Source organism: Rhincodon typus, chromosome 45 (genome assembly GCF_021869965.1).
Source record: "Rhincodon typus isolate 14 chromosome 45, sRhiTyp1.1, whole genome shotgun sequence".
NCBI lineage: Eukaryota > Metazoa > Chordata > Chondrichthyes > Orectolobiformes > Rhincodontidae > Rhincodon > Rhincodon typus.
In genome coordinates, this window is record NC_063376.1 from 6340464 (window position 1) to 6357650 (window position 17187).

General features: G+C 46.5%; 1 protein-coding gene across 1 annotated transcript in view; it reads left to right on the top strand.

Annotated features, from left to right (window-relative positions):
• The window catches only part of LOC109916072 (zonadhesin-like), a 71227-nt gene extending 56953 nt beyond the window's left edge, over positions 1 to 14274 (top strand). The window contains exons 27-32 of the mRNA XM_048620002.1: positions 252 to 382; positions 4014 to 4213; positions 7555 to 7693; positions 11753 to 11863; positions 13150 to 13240; positions 14001 to 14274. Coding sequence (XP_048475959.1) covers positions 252 to 382; positions 4014 to 4213; positions 7555 to 7693; positions 11753 to 11863; positions 13150 to 13240; positions 14001 to 14139 — 811 coding nt within the window. The 3' untranslated portion in view covers positions 14140 to 14274. The remainder of the gene's footprint in view (positions 1 to 251; positions 383 to 4013; positions 4214 to 7554; positions 7694 to 11752; positions 11864 to 13149; positions 13241 to 14000) is intronic.
• Positions 14275 to 17187: the final 2913 nt, after the last annotated feature.

Here is a 17187-nt window from a genome sequence, read left to right on the forward strand (position 1 = left end):
AATCCCCTTCCCCTCCCCCATTTCTGATGAAGGGTCTCGACCCGAAAAAACAAATTTCCTGCTCCTCTGATGCTGGATATTAATCTTGTTCTGAATTATTGTTCCTCAAAGCTTCCCTGCGATTGGGGCTGAACTGTGTGGTCTGTAGACGCTGGCTTATCTAGAAGTTTGCAACATTAACTAGCAGCGACAGCAGGTTCCTCCCTCTGGGTTAAGATTGAGATGCTGAAAACTGTCCTCTGCGCCAACAGGAACTGTCTGTTCGACCTGTGCCAGTTCTACAACAAGTCTGAGATGTTGTGTGCCAGCTACGGGACATACGTTCAGGTCTGCCAGGCGAATGGGACCGCCCTGTCGAACTGGAGGCAAGAAACCAGCTGCGGTGAGTCTGGGGGTAAAATTCAGGGACGAAGTCTTGGTAGAAGGACACTGTTACTTTGATGCCCCAGATCAGAATGGCAATTGCAGGCCGTCCCTGTACCTTTGTTATTCAGGAGGGGTCTCAGGGCTAGTGGACAGATGATGGGGCAGGGGGTAGCATCACTGGACTTCGAATCCAGCGGCCCAGGTTAAGACTCTGAGGGTGCGTGTTCAAAAGCCACCAGTGGATTTTAAATTCAGTTAATAAATCTGGAATTGAAAGTCAGACCCTGTAATAATGACCATGACAACTATCACTAATTGTCGTAAAAAAATCTCATCTGTTTCACTCATGTACTTTTCATAGAATCCCGACAGTGTGGAATCAGGCCATTCGGCCCATCAAATCCGCACTGGGCCTCTGAACAGCATCCCACCCAGACACACTCCACTACTGTATCCCTGTAACCCTGCATTTCCCACGGCCAATCCACCCTAACCTGCACATCCCTGGACGCTATGGGACAATTTAGCACGGCCAATCCATCCTAACCTGCACATCTCTGGACACTACGGGGACAATTTAGCACGGCCAATCCACCCTAACCTGCACATCTCTGGACACTATGGGACAATTTAGCACGGTCAATCCACCCTAACCGGCACATCTCTGGACACTATGGGGACAATTTAGCACGGCCAATCCACCCTAACCTGCACATTCCTGGACACTACGGGACAATTTAACATGGCCAATTCATCCTAACCTGCACATCCCTGGACACCCTGGGATAAGTTAGTATGGCCAATCTACCCTAACCTGCACATCCCTGGGCACTATGGGGCAACTTAGCACGGCCAATCTACTCTAACCTGCACATCCCTGGACACTATGGGGCAATGTAGCACGGCCAATCCGCCCTAACCTGAACACCTTTGGGAAGCAATAAATGTGGAGCTAGAACAGTAAGGACTGCAGATGCTGGAAGCTAGAATCAGTAAATGTGGAAATCTGCCATCCTTACCCAGTCTGGCCTATATGTAACTTCAGACCGATTATAACCCATAGGAGAAAGATTTAAAAAAAACATGGGGGCAATTTTTTTTATATAGAGGGCGGTTTGTGTGTGGAATGAACTTTCTGATGAAGTGGTGGAAGTGGGTGCAGTTGCAACGTTTAAAAGACATTTGGTTAACAGGAAAGGTTTGGAGGGATATGGGCCAGGAGCAGGCAGGTGGGACTAGTTTGGTTTGGGATTATGGTCGGTATGGACTGGTTGGGCCAAAGGGTCTCTTTCCATGACTCTATGATTATGACTTTATAATGCGGTTGATGGTTAGCTGCCTTCTGAAATGGCCAGGAAAGCCAGTTCAAGGCTGATTAGGGATGGGCAGCAAATGCTCAGCTTGTCCAGCAACACATGAAAGAATGTTTTTAAAAATCACATCTGTCTGGATATCCACGGCTGATTAGCAGCACCCAGGTCAGTGCCCACCGAATATTGGGATACACTGCAATGGGTGAAATATGACTTGGGTGAACATTGTAAATCATCCCAAAGTGCTTCACAGAAGCAATTTTAAAAAATGAGATCTGATACGCAGCCACACAAAGAAATTTTTGATTTGATTTAGATTGATTGATTATTGTCACATGTACCTAGGTACAGTGAAAGATTTTGTTTTGCGTGCGGTTCAGGCAGATCATACCTTACAAAGTGCATTAGGGTAATAGAACAGAGCGAGGAATACAATGTTTTTGTATTTGTCCCCAAGCCTCCGCTTGGTTTCCCTGATGTAGAGGAGGCCACATCGGGAACAGTGGATACAGTATACCACATTGGCAGATGTGCAGGTGAACATCTGCTTGATGTGGAAGGTCTTCTTGGGGCCTGGGATGGGGGTGAGGGGGGAGGTGTACGGGCAAGTGTAGCACTTCCTGCGGTTGCAGGGAAAAGTGCCGTGGGTGGTGGGGCTGGTGGGGAGTGGGGAGTGTGGAGCGGACGAGGGAATCACGGAGAGAGTGGTCCCTCCAGAAAGCAGATAAGGGTGGGGAGGGAAAAATGTCTTTGGTAGTGGAGTCAGATTGCAGATGGCGAAAGTGTCGGAGGATGATGCGTTGGATTCGGAGGTTGGTGGGGTGGTACGCAAGGACGAGGGGGATCCTGTTTTGGTTGTTATTGCGGGGAGGGGGTATGAGGGATGAGTTGCGGGAAGTGTGGGAGACGAGGTCGACGGCGTTTTCGACCACCGTGGGGAGGATGTTGCAGTCTTTGAAAAACGAGGACATCTGGGATGTCCGGGAGTAGAATGCCTCATCCCGGGAGCAGATGCGGCGGAGGCGAAGGAATTGGGAATAGGGGATGGCATTTTTGCAGGAAGGTGGGTGGGAGGAGGTGTATTCTAGGTAGCTGTGGAAGTTGGTAGGCTTGAAATGGATATCGGTTTCTAGGTGGTTGCCAGAGATGGAAACAGAGAGGTCCAGGAAGGAGAGAGAGGTGTCAGAGATGGTCCAGGTGAACTTAAGGTTGGGGTGGAAGGTGTTAGTGAAGTGGATGAACTGTTCAAGCTCCTCTTGTGAGCACGAGGCGGCGCCAATACAGTCATCGATGTAACAGAGGAAGAGGTGGGGGATAGGGCCAGTGTAGCTTCGGAAGGGGGATTGTTCCACGTATCCTACAAAGAGGCAGGCATAGCTTGGACCCATGCGGGTACCCATGGCCACCCCTTTTGTCTGTAGGAAGTGGGAGGAATTAAAATAGAAGCTGTTGAGGGTGAGGACGAGTTCGGCTAAGCGGATGAGGGTGTCAGTGGAGGGGGACTGGTCAGGCCTGCGGCACAGGAAGAAACGGAGGGCCTTTAGGCCATGTGTACGGGTAATGCAGGTGTATGGGGACTGGACGTCCATGGTAAAGATGAGGTGTTGGGGGAATTGGAAGATTTGGAGGAGATGGAGGGTGTGGGTAGTGTCACGGACGCAGGTGGGGAGCTCCTGGACCAAGGGGGAGAAAATGGAGTCGAGATAAGTAGAGATAAGTTCGGTGGGGCAGGAGCAGGCGGAGACAATGGGTCGACCAGGGCAGTCAGGTTTGTGGATTTTGGGAAGGAGATAGAAACGGGCGGTGCGGGGTTGGTGAACGATGAGGTTGGAGGCTGTGGGTGGGAGGTCACCTGAGGTGATGAGGTTGTGGATGGTTTGGAAGATGCTGTTTTGGCCGTCGGGGGTGGGGTCATGATCAAGAGGGCGATAGGAGGAGGTGTCAGAGAGCTGACGTCTGGCCTCGGCAATGTACAGGTCAGTGTGCCATACTACAACTCCGCCTCCCTTGTCTGCGGGTTTTACGGTGAGGTTGGGATTGGAGCAGAGGGAGCGGAGGGCTTCACCTTCTGTGGGGGAGAGGTTGGAGTGGGTGAGAGGGGTGGAGAGGTTGAGGCGATTGATGTCTCAATGGCAGTTGGAGATGAAGAGGTCAAGGGAGGGTAGGAGGCCTTGGGGTGGTGTCCAGGAGGGGGGGGTGTGTTGGAGGCGGGAGAAGGGGTCAGTAGAGGGAGGGTTAGGCTCACGGTTAAAGAAGTAAGTGCGGAGGCGGAGGGTCACAGTTGGTTGGCAGTGTCACAGTTCTTACGTACGGCTGTGCATTTCTGTTTTACAGCTATGGACTGTCCTCCAAACAGCATGTACAGGTCATGCATGGCTGCCTGTCCTCCCACCTGTGCCAACCTGGCCGCCCCATCAGAATGCGACGCTCCATGCATGGAAGGTTGTGAATGCAAACCAGGCTTTGTCTACAGCGATTTTGAATGTGTGCCTTACAGACAGTGCGGCTGCACCTATCGCAGCAAGTATTACGAGGTAGGTCAAGGCAACAATATTTATGCGACTCCGTTAACCTCCAGCAACATGTCTCTCCTTGGGAGGCTATTGGCACACAGACGTCACTGGGAAGAGTGTCATGTCACCGAAGCCTTTCACCCTGCACTCATCAGGACATTTGGCAAGAATGCCAATTTTCAAATTATCACATTAGTTTTGTACTCCGGGTGAAAGTACCTTATTGCTTTCTGCATGGCAATATCTCAGGAAATCAGATTTGACCTTCCAACCGATCAGCACTCTTATACCCTGCAGCAAAACTTGTTGTGATTGTTTGAAATTTTTGCATTCTTGCGTTTGTCCTGACAAAGCAAGACAAAAATCTTCGGAAACGTGTCTTCTGTTCAACAACGTTCAAGTTCTGTACTGCCAAGAGGGCAGGTTTTAAGGTGTATCTTTAAGCAGCATCAGTAGTGATTGCTGATGGAGTACACATAACATTCCTTGTTCCAGTCCTACTTGGGCCCCCAGCCACAACTCTTCCTTCCGATACATCGATGACATAAGTGGAACCGCTTCCCTCTCTCGTCCAGAATGGGAAAAATTTGTTGATTTTGCTTCCAATTTCCACCCTGCTCTCACCTTCACCTAGTCCATCTCTGAATCTGCCCTTCCCTTCATCGACATCTCGGTTCCTATTTCTGGAGATAAGCTGGCCACCAGTATCCACAACAAACCCACCGACTCCCACAGTTACCTTGACTGTACATCCTCACACCCTGCTTCCTGCAAGAACTTCTTTCCATTCTCCCAGTTTCTCTGTCTCTTGTTCGGATGATGACGTCTTCCGCAGGGGACATCTCAGAAACGTCCACCTTTTTCCTCAACCAAGAGTTCCCTGCTATCATTGGTTTACAGGGCCCTTTGTCATTGTCTAACCCATCTCCTGTACTTCTGCCCTCACCCCTTCTCTTCCTTCCCACAACCACCCCAGAGTCCTCACTTACCACCCTGGCAGCCTTTGTACCCAGAGGATCATAAGCCGCCATTTCTGTCCCACCTCCTGTGGGATGCCGCCATCAGACACACACACATGTTCCCCTCCCCACCTTTGTCGGCATTCTCAGGGATCGTTCCCTCTAGGACACCCTGGTCTACTCCTCCTCCATTCGCGACATCTCCCCAAGCCCCCATGGCACCTTCTCACACAGTCGCAGAAGCTGTAATGCCTGCCTGTTTACCACCTCCATCCTCGCTATCCAAGGCCCCAGACATACCTTCCAGGTGAAGCAGTGCTTTATTCGATCCAGCCCACTGTTCTCGCCCCTCACAATGTGGTCTCCTCTGCATTGGGGATGGGGGAGGCGAAATGCAGACCACTTTGCAGACACCTGCATCCTGTCCGTAAAAATGGCCCTGAGAATCCAGTCACCTGCCACTTCAACACATTCCCACATCAATAGATCTGCTTCGGTGCTCCAGCAAACTCAGTGCAAGCTCAAAGAACAGCATCTCATCTTCCGCTTGGGGACCCTTCAGCTTCCAGGACTCCACATTGAGTTCAATAACTTTAGAGCCTGATTCAGTCTTTCTCAGAATCAGTGTGGAACAGTGTGGAAGCAGGCTATTCGGCCCATCGAGTCCACACCGACGCTCTGAACGGCATCCCACACAGACCCACCCCTGCATTTCCCACCCTAAACACTATGGGGCAATATAGCATGGCCAATCCACCCTAACCTGCACATCTTTGGACTGTGGGAGGAAGCCAGAGCACCAGAAGAAACCCACACAGAAATAGGGAGAATATGCAAACTCCACACAGTCACCCGAGGCTGGAATCGAACCTGGGTCCCTGGCACTGTGAGGCAGCAGGGCTAGCCACTGAGTCCCCGTGCCACCCTTTTGACCCATTCCCATGCCCTGTTTCCAGCATGCTAGCCCATTCTCACCCCTCTTACTCATAGAGTCACAGAGATGTGCAACATGGAAACAGACCCTTCGGTCCAACTCTTCCATGCCGACCAGATAACCTAAATTAATCTAGTCCAATTTGCCAGCTTTTGACTCATATCCCTCTAAACTCTTCCTATTGACGTACCCATCCAGATGCCTTTTAAATTTAATTGTACCAGCTTCCACCACTTCCTCTGGCAGCCCATACATATACCACCCTTTCAAATCTTTCCCCTCTCACCTTAAGCTTAGTACTATTATCACATTACGTGGATTGCTTTCAGCACAATCTATCTATTCTCTCCTACTCTCCACTCTCATTATTACTAATTCAGCTTCTCTTCTGTCCTGGCCTACTATCAATAATCCCCTGGTCTCTCTACCCCTCATATCTCTCTCTGTCTCTGAGCTCCATGGCCACCTACCCCTCACCTTTCCCCTTAGCCCATCTTGTCTTCAGCGTAAATGCCACTTTCTCCTAACTGCTATCAGTTCTGATTAAGAGTTACTGGACTTGAAATGTTAACCCTGCTTTCTCCCCACAGCTGTTGCCAGACCTGCTGAGTTTCTGGTTTCGTATCAGATCTCCAGCATCCACAGCTGTTTGTTTTATTTCAGTGGTTGCTGACAGCCCGGTGACCACAGAAAGTGATGCAGGCTCTGACTGGCTGTTCTGGCAGGAATCACTGGAAAACCACCAAGGAATGATCCACTGGACAAGTATCCCCATATCTAACCCAGACGCAGTGAATCCAAACTGTAGCACCACAAACGCAGCATCAAGACAGCTGAAGGACAGTAACCTTTTCCATCTCTGTGCCACAACCTATTGGTTCCTTACTGCCCATTTGTTGTCCAGTGGGTCACGAGGCCAAGTTAGCTCCATCCTGCATGGGGTCATGATCTCCTCCATTCGCTGTCCCCAAGTAAAGATCAAAGAACAGTACAGCACAGGACCAGGGCCTTTGGCCTACCCATGCTGACAAATGACACCTTTCGAAACTAAAAATCTTTTGGCTCTAAGTGGCCCTGCCTATTCATGTATCAGTCAAGATGCATCTTAAACCGTTGCTGTTGTATCTGCTTCTAACACCTCCTCTGGCAGCGAATTCCAGGTGCTCTCTGTAAAAAAAAACCTACCTCTCATATCTCCTTTAAAGTTTCCCCCTTTTACCTTAAACCTACGTCCCCTAGTAATTGACATTTCTACCCTTGGGGGAAAAATGTCCGACTATCCATAATGTTGTAAACTTCTTTCAAGTCACCCCTCAGCCTCTGATATTTAACTGAAAACAAACCAAGCTTTTGTCCAATCTCTCCTCAGTGCTAATACCCTCCCAACCAGGCAACATCCTGGTAAACCTTTTCTGAACCCTCTCTGAAACCCTCCACATCCAATCATTTCTGTTTTATTTGAATTACAGGTTGGAGAAAGATTTATCACAGACGATTGCTCTGAAAACTGCACATGTAACAATACGGAAACTGTTATGTGCTTAACAATGAAATGTCCAGAGCCGACAGTGTGTACTGTCATAGGCAGCATCAGGGCCTGTGGCATAGGTAAGGACGGATGGCTCCTCATCTCTAAGGATAAGTCTTTCATCCGGGAACCAAGATTTAAATCCAACCCTATAATGGGGGGCAAAGCTTTTCTCTGATTTTCGGCTGAATGGATTCTATGTTAGGTTGTCTCCAATTCTCAATGTCACCTGAAAGATGGATAAATATCTAACCTTAGTGGGCCTGACTCATATGGTTTGGGATAAACGCCATGGATGTCAGCTGGGAGCCTGTGTGTTTCATCAGCCTGTGGTGTTCCCAATTACAAATGTAAAGAAAGATCAATAATCAAGTCAAAGAGATCTACAGCATGGAAACTGGCCCTTCAGCCCAACTTGCCCATGCTGCCCAGTTTTCACAATTTAAACTAGTCCCATTTGCCTGTGTTTGGCCCATATCCCTCCATGCCCATCCCATCATGTCCCTGTCTTAAATGACGAAATTGTACTCACTTCCACCACAACTTCTGGCAGCCTGTTCCACACCTCTCTCTGTGTGAAATAACTGCCTCTCTGGACCCTTTAGCATCTCTCCCGTCTCACCTTAAACCTACGCCCTCTAGTTTCAGACTCCCCTACCCTGCGGAAAAGTTGTCGGCTTCTCTATGCCTCTCATGACTTTATGTGCTGAAGAAAAGACACGTTTAATTCGAGCTTTTCATCATGCTGTTATCAGAACACTTTGCAAGAATTCCGATTTAAAGGAGGAATCTTGATATTTACATACGATCTTGCCGACCAATCAGCAATCTTGTCTCATGCAGCGTAAATGTTGCCCTCCTTTTACAGCTGGTACTTCTTGGCAATTGTCCTGATGATGAAAAGCTGTGACAAAACATGTCTTTATTCAACTTCTGTGCTCCGGAGTAACTCTAAGGACATCTTTAGTCCTGCAGCACAGTCAGAACACTGAGCCCTAGCTCTGGGAGGTCAAAGGCTTGTTCAGCCTGATGGTCACTGACTGAACTTTGCTAACATTCAGATCAAAAGAAGGGATTGTTTGTCGTGACCCTGCTGAGCTATGTTCGAAGAGTATGCAGCACAGAAACAGACCATTTGGCCCACTGGTCGATGCCTACGCTGATCTGATGCTCCATGCAAGACGCTGCCCACACAATATCATCTCCCCCCCACCATCGTATCTTTCTATTGCTTTCTCCTGCGTGTATTCATCCAGCTTTGCCTTCAATATATCTACAGCATTCACAGGCAGCAAGGTGGCTCATTGGTTAGCACTGCTGCCTCACAGCGCCAGGGACCCGGGTTTGATTCCACCCTCGGGCAACTGTCTGTGTGGAGTTTGCACATTCTCCCCGTGTCTGCATGGATTTCCTCTGGGTGATCTGATTTCCTCTCACAGTCCAAAGTTGAGCAGGTTAGGGTGGATTGACCACGCTAAATTGTCCCGTAGTGTCCAGGAATGCACAGGCTAGATGGGAAGTGCAGGGTTACCGGAACAGGGTAGGGGGATGGGTCTGGGTGCTCTTCAGAGAGTTGGTGTGGGCTGAATGGCCTCCTCCCACACGGCAGGGATTCTATGATTCACTGCAACCACTTGCTGTGGTAGCCCATTCTGCTCTCTCACCAATCGCTGAGTAAAGGCGTTTCTCCTAGATCTCCTACTGGGTTCATCATCAACAATTTTGTATTGATGACCCCTAATTTCAGTCTCTCTTTCACCAAGCCCTCCCTGAAAGTATAAACACCCTCTTGAAATCCCTTTACAGTTTTAAAGTTCTCTGTCAAGTCACCCATTTCTTTTCTAGCAAAAAGTGACTCAGCCTGTTTCAATCTTTAGTAATAAACCTGTTAGCTTTGGTACTATCCGAGTCAATATGTTTTATGCCTTCTCGTTGGTATCTCACTTGTACTAACTTATTTTTATCCTTCTCACACCATTTTAATGTGGAAAGTTAATGTAGCTTGACAGCAGATATGACAACCATTAACAGCTTGCAGACATGACCTCTGTTAATGGTATCCAAGTTCAAACATAAACTGTTAGAATGGTTACAGGATGGAGGGAGGCCGTTCAACCCATAAATGTGTATGCCAGCTCTCTGTATGCATTATGCAGCTAACCCCTGTCCCTTCCCTGCTGATGTTTATCTAACTCTGTAAGGAAAGCCATTATTGAGTCTTCACCACCACATTCTGTATTGTGGATCCTAAATGCACTCAGCTTCTTTGTTTAGCCATTCACCTTAAATAAGGCTGTAAAAACATAAGAAATCTGAGCAGAAGGAAGCCATTGTAGCCTGTTCCGCCATTCAATGGTGGGACTAGTTTGGTTTGGTCCAGTTGGACCGAAGGGTCTGTTTCTGTGCTGTGTGACTCTATGACTGATCCCCTACCTCAACGCCATGTACCTGCACTACTCCCATGACACTCAACGTTTTGGAGATATGGAAATCTATCGATCTCTGTCTCCAATATGCTCAATGACTGAGCCTCCACAGCCCTCTGGGACAGAGCAACCCAAAGGTTCACAAATGTCTGAGTAATGAAGTTTAGCTCATCTAAATCTAAAATGGCCTGCCTTTTATTCTTAAACTGTGCTCCTAGCTTTGAGACACTTCCCAACCAGACCAAACACAACCAGACATAAAGTCTTGGAGTCATGCAGCATGGAAACTGACCCTTTGGTCCAACCAGTCCACGCTGAACATAATCCCAAACTAAACTAGACCTCCTCCCCTTATTTTGAATCCAATTCTCATAGAATCATAAAATCCCTACAGTGTGGAAACAGGCCCTTTGGCCCAACAAGTCCACACCGAACCTCAGATCATCCAACTCAGATCCATCCCTTATACACCTAAGCTACTGCTCCCTGAACACTACAGGCAATTTAGCATGGCCAATCCACCTAACCTGCACATCTTTGGACTGTGGGAGGAAACTGGAGCATGGGGAGAATGTGCAAACTCCACACAGACAGTCGCCTGAAGCTGGAATTGAACCCTAATTCTCGATTTGCCCATGACAGGGAAAAATCCCCTCAGAATTTTAAATTGTCACAGCTACACATCTAAATCCACTATAATATCCTATACGTAGAGATCCACAGTACAAAAAAAGCCCAATGTATCTGTGCCAGTCAAAAACACCACCTAACTAATCTCATTTTCCAGTCCTCAGCCCATAGCCTCGGCATCTCAAATGCATATCTAAATACTTCCTAAATGTTAATGAGGGTTTCTGCCTCTATAACCCTTACAGGCAGTGAGTTCCAGAATCCCACCACTCTCGGGGTGAAAACATTTTTTCCCTCGCATCCCTCCAAGCCTCTGTTCCTTACTTTAAGCCTCACCTCCTTGTCATTGATCCCTCCAGCAAGGGGAAAGAGGGTGACACGGTGGCTCAGTGGTTAGCACTGCTGCCTCACAGCGCCAGGGACCCGGGTTTGATGCCACCCTCGGGTGACTGTCTGTGCGGAGTTTGCACATTCTCCCCGTGTCTGTGTGGGTTTGCTCCGGTTTCCTCCCACAGTCCAAAGATGTGCAGGTTAGGGTGGATTGGCCATGGGAAATTGCCTGCAGCATTCAGGGATGTGTAGATTAGGTGGGTTATAGGGGGATGGGTCTGGGTGGGATGCTCTGAGGGTTGGAGTGGACTTATTGGGCCAAAGGGCCTATTTCCACACTGTAGGGATTCTGTGAAATGAAAAAGTTCCTTCCTATCTTGCCCCTTGTAATTTTATACATCTCAATCATCTCACCCCTCAATCTCCACTGCTCTGAGGAAAACAACCCCAATGGGTCTAATCTCTATCCAACCACATACATTGTGGCAGAGATAAATGCATTAACTGTAGCCTCAGTATCAATTTGGTGTTCACTTGTCTAACCATATTATTCTGGAAAATATAAACCAGTCTGACAACAGAGGTTAAGGGTCGATTGCAACATGACTCCACTGACTTTCAAACTGAAAAGTTATCAGCTCAAACGATCATGTACATATTTCTTTTTGGTGGGATAAGGAGAGGTGAATGTTTAACATGTTTTATTGGTGAATTGTTTTGCTGTTGATTTATTGCCTGCTTTTATTTCCACAGAGAAACCTAATTGTATGGCAGATACCTGTCAAAATGGCGGCACATGCCTGGAGACGCCAAATGGATTTGAATGTGTCTGTCCTTCCTCCTTCATAGGATCACACTGCGAGCGTACGTTTTCTACTTTTACCCCGCATCTCTTTTGAATGTTCAGATTCTGATCGAGTTAGATGGGGGTGGGGGGAGAACTAGTTTTCCTTGGCACGGCCATCAGAGAACAGACATTTTACGATAATCAGCAAAAAAAGGCAGAACTTTGTTCCACAGCCAGTTTTTTTTTAATGATAGGGACTACACAGTGGTTATGTCACTGGACAATAATCCAGGGGCCCAGATTAACGCTGTGGGGACCTGGGTTCAAAACCCAAGCATGGAATTTAAGTTCAAATCATAAAATTCCAGGATTTGAAAATTAGTGTCAGGAATGGGGCCCATGAACAATTCTCGTAAAAAAACCTCAATGCCCTTTAGGGAGGGAAATCCACTGTCCGGTCTACGTATGGCTCTAGACAGCAGTGAAATAGCTGACCCATAACTGACCTCTGAAATGGTTCAGGAAGTCACTCAGCTTCAAGGGCAATTAAGGATGGGCAATAAATGGTGCATACAACTAGCAAAAGAACAAGACAGAATGATCTGAAGTGCATTGCTTGAAAGGGTGGATGAGACAGATTCAATTGGAACTTTTAAAAAGATAGAAGGCGCGAAAAATTTGCATGGCCTCAGAGAAAGAACAGACAGAAGTGCAAATAAATTTTTTTTAAAAAATCATTTATGTGTCGCTGGCTGACCAGCATTTATTGCCCCGTCCCTAGTTGCCCCTTGAGATGGTGGTGGTGAGCTGCTTCTTGAACCACTGCAGTCCTCCTGCTGTGGGTCGACACACAATGGCCTTGGGGAGGGAATGCCAGGATTTTGACCCAACGACACTGAAGGAACGGCAAAGAATATTCAGGTGCTTAGAGTCACAGAACCTCCTGGTCCAATGAATGAAACAAATCCCATAGAATCCTGTACAGAGCAGCTGGCCACAGTGATGGAGAAGTCTGTGGGTTTGCACTGAGCTGTGATGGATTTATTTATAGTAGTTAATCATTTGTCTGTGTTGTCTCACTAACTTTATTCAGTAGAGAGCTGCAACACATGGTGGAAGCAGAACTTATTAGTCAGCCAGCACCTTGCAGCTCCGGGACACAAGGACAGCAGCCGTAGGCAAGGACAGCTCACTGATTGACAACAGGGATGCTTTTAAGCCCTGTGGTTGCCATGGATTTGCACTGGTGACCTGTGCTCAGAAGTGCAATTTTCCGTTGCAGCATTACAAGCCTGAAGCTTCAGGCTCGGCGAACGTTCATTTGTTACTCAATGATGACAGATTTCCCTTCGTTTCTCCTTAGATAATATCAAGATCATCATTGCCGTGACAGTGGTGATTGTAGTGGTCCTTCTCATCATTGGTGCAGTGCTGATTTACTTCTGCTGCTGCAGGTACGTCATAGCAATTGTGCTGACCCCAGAATGAAATGGTTCAATGTGGCATCCTTATTCATTTGACAGACATTTGTTCTAGGGAGCCCTCAACATTACCTCAGCAATGGGTTCAGCCCAGTCCATGGGTTATCCCCAATTACATCCCAGGATCACCTAGCAGTTACAGCCCAGAAGGAGACCATTCGGCCCTTCAGGCCCACACTGGCTCTCTGAATATGCCATGCACCTAAAGCCATGCCTCTGCCTTCTCCCTGTAACCCTGCACATCTTCCTTTTCACATAATCAATTAAAAGCTTCGGTTGAACCTGGCAGTGCATTCCAGATCCCCAACCACTCACGCTATGTAAAGAGATTTCCCCTAATGTGTCCGACTGCTTCTTCTGCCAAAGACCTTTAATCTGTGCCCTCTTTTCATTAGTAAACTTCTACATCATTTTGCAAATATATAGTTTGTTACAGTCTTCTGTACACAAACTCAAGAACCCACTTTTCAGTGGAGAGATTCCTGGACCCTTATCGTATCTCGACTGTTAATCATCTGGCCTAAATTTTGATAAAAAAGGGTTTATGGGAGGATGGAGTTATTCTCAGCTTCCCCCATTCTTAAGGCCCATTTTAGCCTCTGTAAGGTCTGCCTTTCCCAAATCAAGGGAGAGATCATCTGAGGAGTACCTCTGATCCCGAATGGCCCCAAAAGGAAACAAGGACTCTCATCTGCTTCAGCAATAACCCTGAGTGTGTTTGATTTGTAAACAGGAATGGAGGATCAAACAAAAGTGACACAACGAGTGACATCATCTCCCTCAGCAGCCACACTGATATGAAACAAATAAGGCAGCAAATCTATGAAGATCAAAGACCCGTTGGAATATCAAACCCACACTTCAATTACTAACCCACAGATTGCCTGGGGTTTGTTCCAGATTATACATTTTAAGCATGTCAGGTGTTACAAATCTTACAGTTCTTGCAATTGGAGCAACAGTGTAACTTCCTCTCAATTTAAATTATAAAACGCAAAGCAGCAGTGTGTAAGTGTGAATGTTTGTTTTTGGCTGATGCCAAGGTAGCAGTGCCAGAGTCATAGAGATGTACAGCACAGAAACAGAGCCTTTGGTCCAACTCATTCATGCCGACTGGATATTCGACATTAATCTAGTCCCATTTGCCAGCCACATGCCAGTCCACCAGGTGAGAGCTCAAGGATCCCTGACTAATGCTGGCATTGTGCGAGAGTGCTTACACACACCCAAACCGCCCCTCCTCATCCCCACCATCGCAGTGGGCACAGTCTAAAGATCGGGACCACCAATTCCTCAGGAGTGAAATTGGGACTGTGTTTCTGTGAAGTCATTCAGGCATCTGGGACAAATTTAGAGTTAGGTTGCTGGTCAACCATGATCTCACTGAACGGCAGAACAGACTCCAGGAGCTGAATGGCCTCCGATGTGATATCCCTACCAGTTCGTCCCATTGTTTCTGGACGTGTGAAAAAGTCCAGTTCAAATTTCTGGTGTGTTTATTTGCATCTTTGGACCCCAGTGTAATTCGCACTGGGCTTGCTGCTTGTTCTGTTGATGCTGAATCAATTTAATCTTTGTGTTTCAATGCATCACCTTTCAATTCCATCAGTGGCGCAATAGGGGTGAGATTTTTAGATTTAGATTTTAGGTTTTATTGTCACGTATCCTCAAGGACAGGAGTACAGTGAAAAGTGGCTCATGTCACCACACACAGCGCCACCCTTAGCTACCTGCACATCTTTGGACTGTGGGAGGAAACCAGAGCACCCGGAGAAAACTTACACAGACACAGGGAGAACGTGCAAACTCCACACAGACAGTCGCCCGAGGGTGGAATCGAACCTGGGTCTCTGGCGCCGTGAGGCAGCAGCGCTAACCACTGAGCCACCGTGCCACCCACACTGGAGGTGATATGTAGAAAGCGTGCACATATAATGCTCCATTCTGTAATTAAACATAACATAAACGAAAACGTGGGAACATAAGAGCTAGGAGCAGGAGTGGGCAGTTCAGTCCCTCGAGTCTGCTCCACCATGCAACACAATAGTGGCCGGTCTCATGAACAGCACTTTCCTGCCTCCTCTCCATTATCCTTTAACCCATTACTAACTAAAAATCTATCTCTCTCCTCCCTAAACTTACTCAACGTCCCAACATCCACCGCACCCTAGGAAAGTGAATTCCACAGATTCACGACCCTTTGAGAGAAATAATTTCTCTTCATCTCATTTTAAATCTTATCCTAAAACTATGACCTCCCATTCTCGATTGCCCCACAGGTAAACATACCCTCTATATATACTTTGTTAATCCCCTTTAGCATCTTATATATTTCAGTTTTCTTTATTTGTTCACAAGATGAGGGTGTCACTGGCCAGGCAGCATTTACTGCCCATCCCTAATTGCCCAGAGTCAACCACATTGCTGTGGGTCTGGAATCACATGTAGGCCAGACCAGGTAAGGATGGCCGTTTCCTTCCCTAAAGGACATTAGTGAACCAGATGGGTTTTTCCCCCAACAATCAACTCGTGGTCATCATTAGACTCTTAATTCTAGATATTTTTTGAATTTAAATTCCACCATCTACTGTGATGGGATTCGAATCCAGGTCCCCAGAACGTTACCTGGGTCTCTGGATTAACAGTTCAGTGATAATACCACTAGACCATCGCTTCGTCTCACTCTTCTAGACTCTAAAACAACTCAAAAATGATTGGATCAAATACAAAGTTGCTGGAAAAGCTCAGCAGGTCTGTCAGCATCTGTGAAGGAGAAAACAGAGTTAACGTTTCGAGTCCGATGACCCTTCCTCAATTTTGCAAAGCTGCAAAACAATTTAGGAGGATTGTTGGCCAAGAAGGTGGTCGTTTCCCCTCTTTTAACACCTTTTCAGAGGGTTTAACAAATATTTCTCTTTCATGTATAGTGCCCAGCTATCATACATCAATTAGACTTTGTTACCCTGATTTAAGTTGAAGACGAGCCAATTCCAAGTGTGGAAAAGAGAGCAGGGTTTTATTACCTATTAAATGAAAGAAAAATAAGAAAACATGACCTCAAATATGTACACACAAATACAGGTAAAATAGTTTTAAAAGGAAGAAGGTGGGGAGAAGGGTAACAGTACAGACAGGGATGATTTTTATACACAAATACAGTTACAGATCTTAAAAGTCCCTTGGTTTTGAGACCTAAAAGAACAGAGTCCAACTGTTTAGCTATCATCCCATCTCCACAAAAGTAACAAACTCATAGATATGCTTGATTTCTCAATTGATAGTGGTTTTTCCAAGTTGGGTTTACACCCACGCTCGTTTCTGAGATTAAGGGAGTGAAGAGCTTTCAACATACTTGCTGTTATCAGTCCAAGTTGTTTTTAATCCCTTTTCTGGTCTAAAATAAGCTCCTAAAATATAGTTTGTACATTCCAAATATAATCTCAGTCTTTTTTTCTCTTATAATCCCATACAAGTCAGATGCCAAAATTAAATTTGGCTTAATAGATTTTTTTTTAATTTCACGCGGCAGTCTTTCACACAAGGCTAAAGGTTTGGTTTTGACAATAAAACAATAAAACAGAAGTTTATTACACTAAAGAAGAACTAAATAAAACAAATCAAGCTATCTATATTTAATACACAGTTTAAATAAGTTCAACAGTCAGCAAAACAAAATCCCAACAATCTCAAATATAGTTAATCAAAATCCAGATAAATGTCCTTCCCTATCAAGTCTGTAGGTTGACTTAGCTACTTTTTCCTCAGTTCTGGTCCTATAAGCTCTTTGACTCACACAACTTGAGACTTTCTCAACTCTGAATAACCAATACAGATTTTTTAACCAAACACTCCTGCTCCAGAAGTTTCACAAAGTAAAACCTTTATAACTTATTCCCTAAACTGCTCTAAGCAAATTCCTT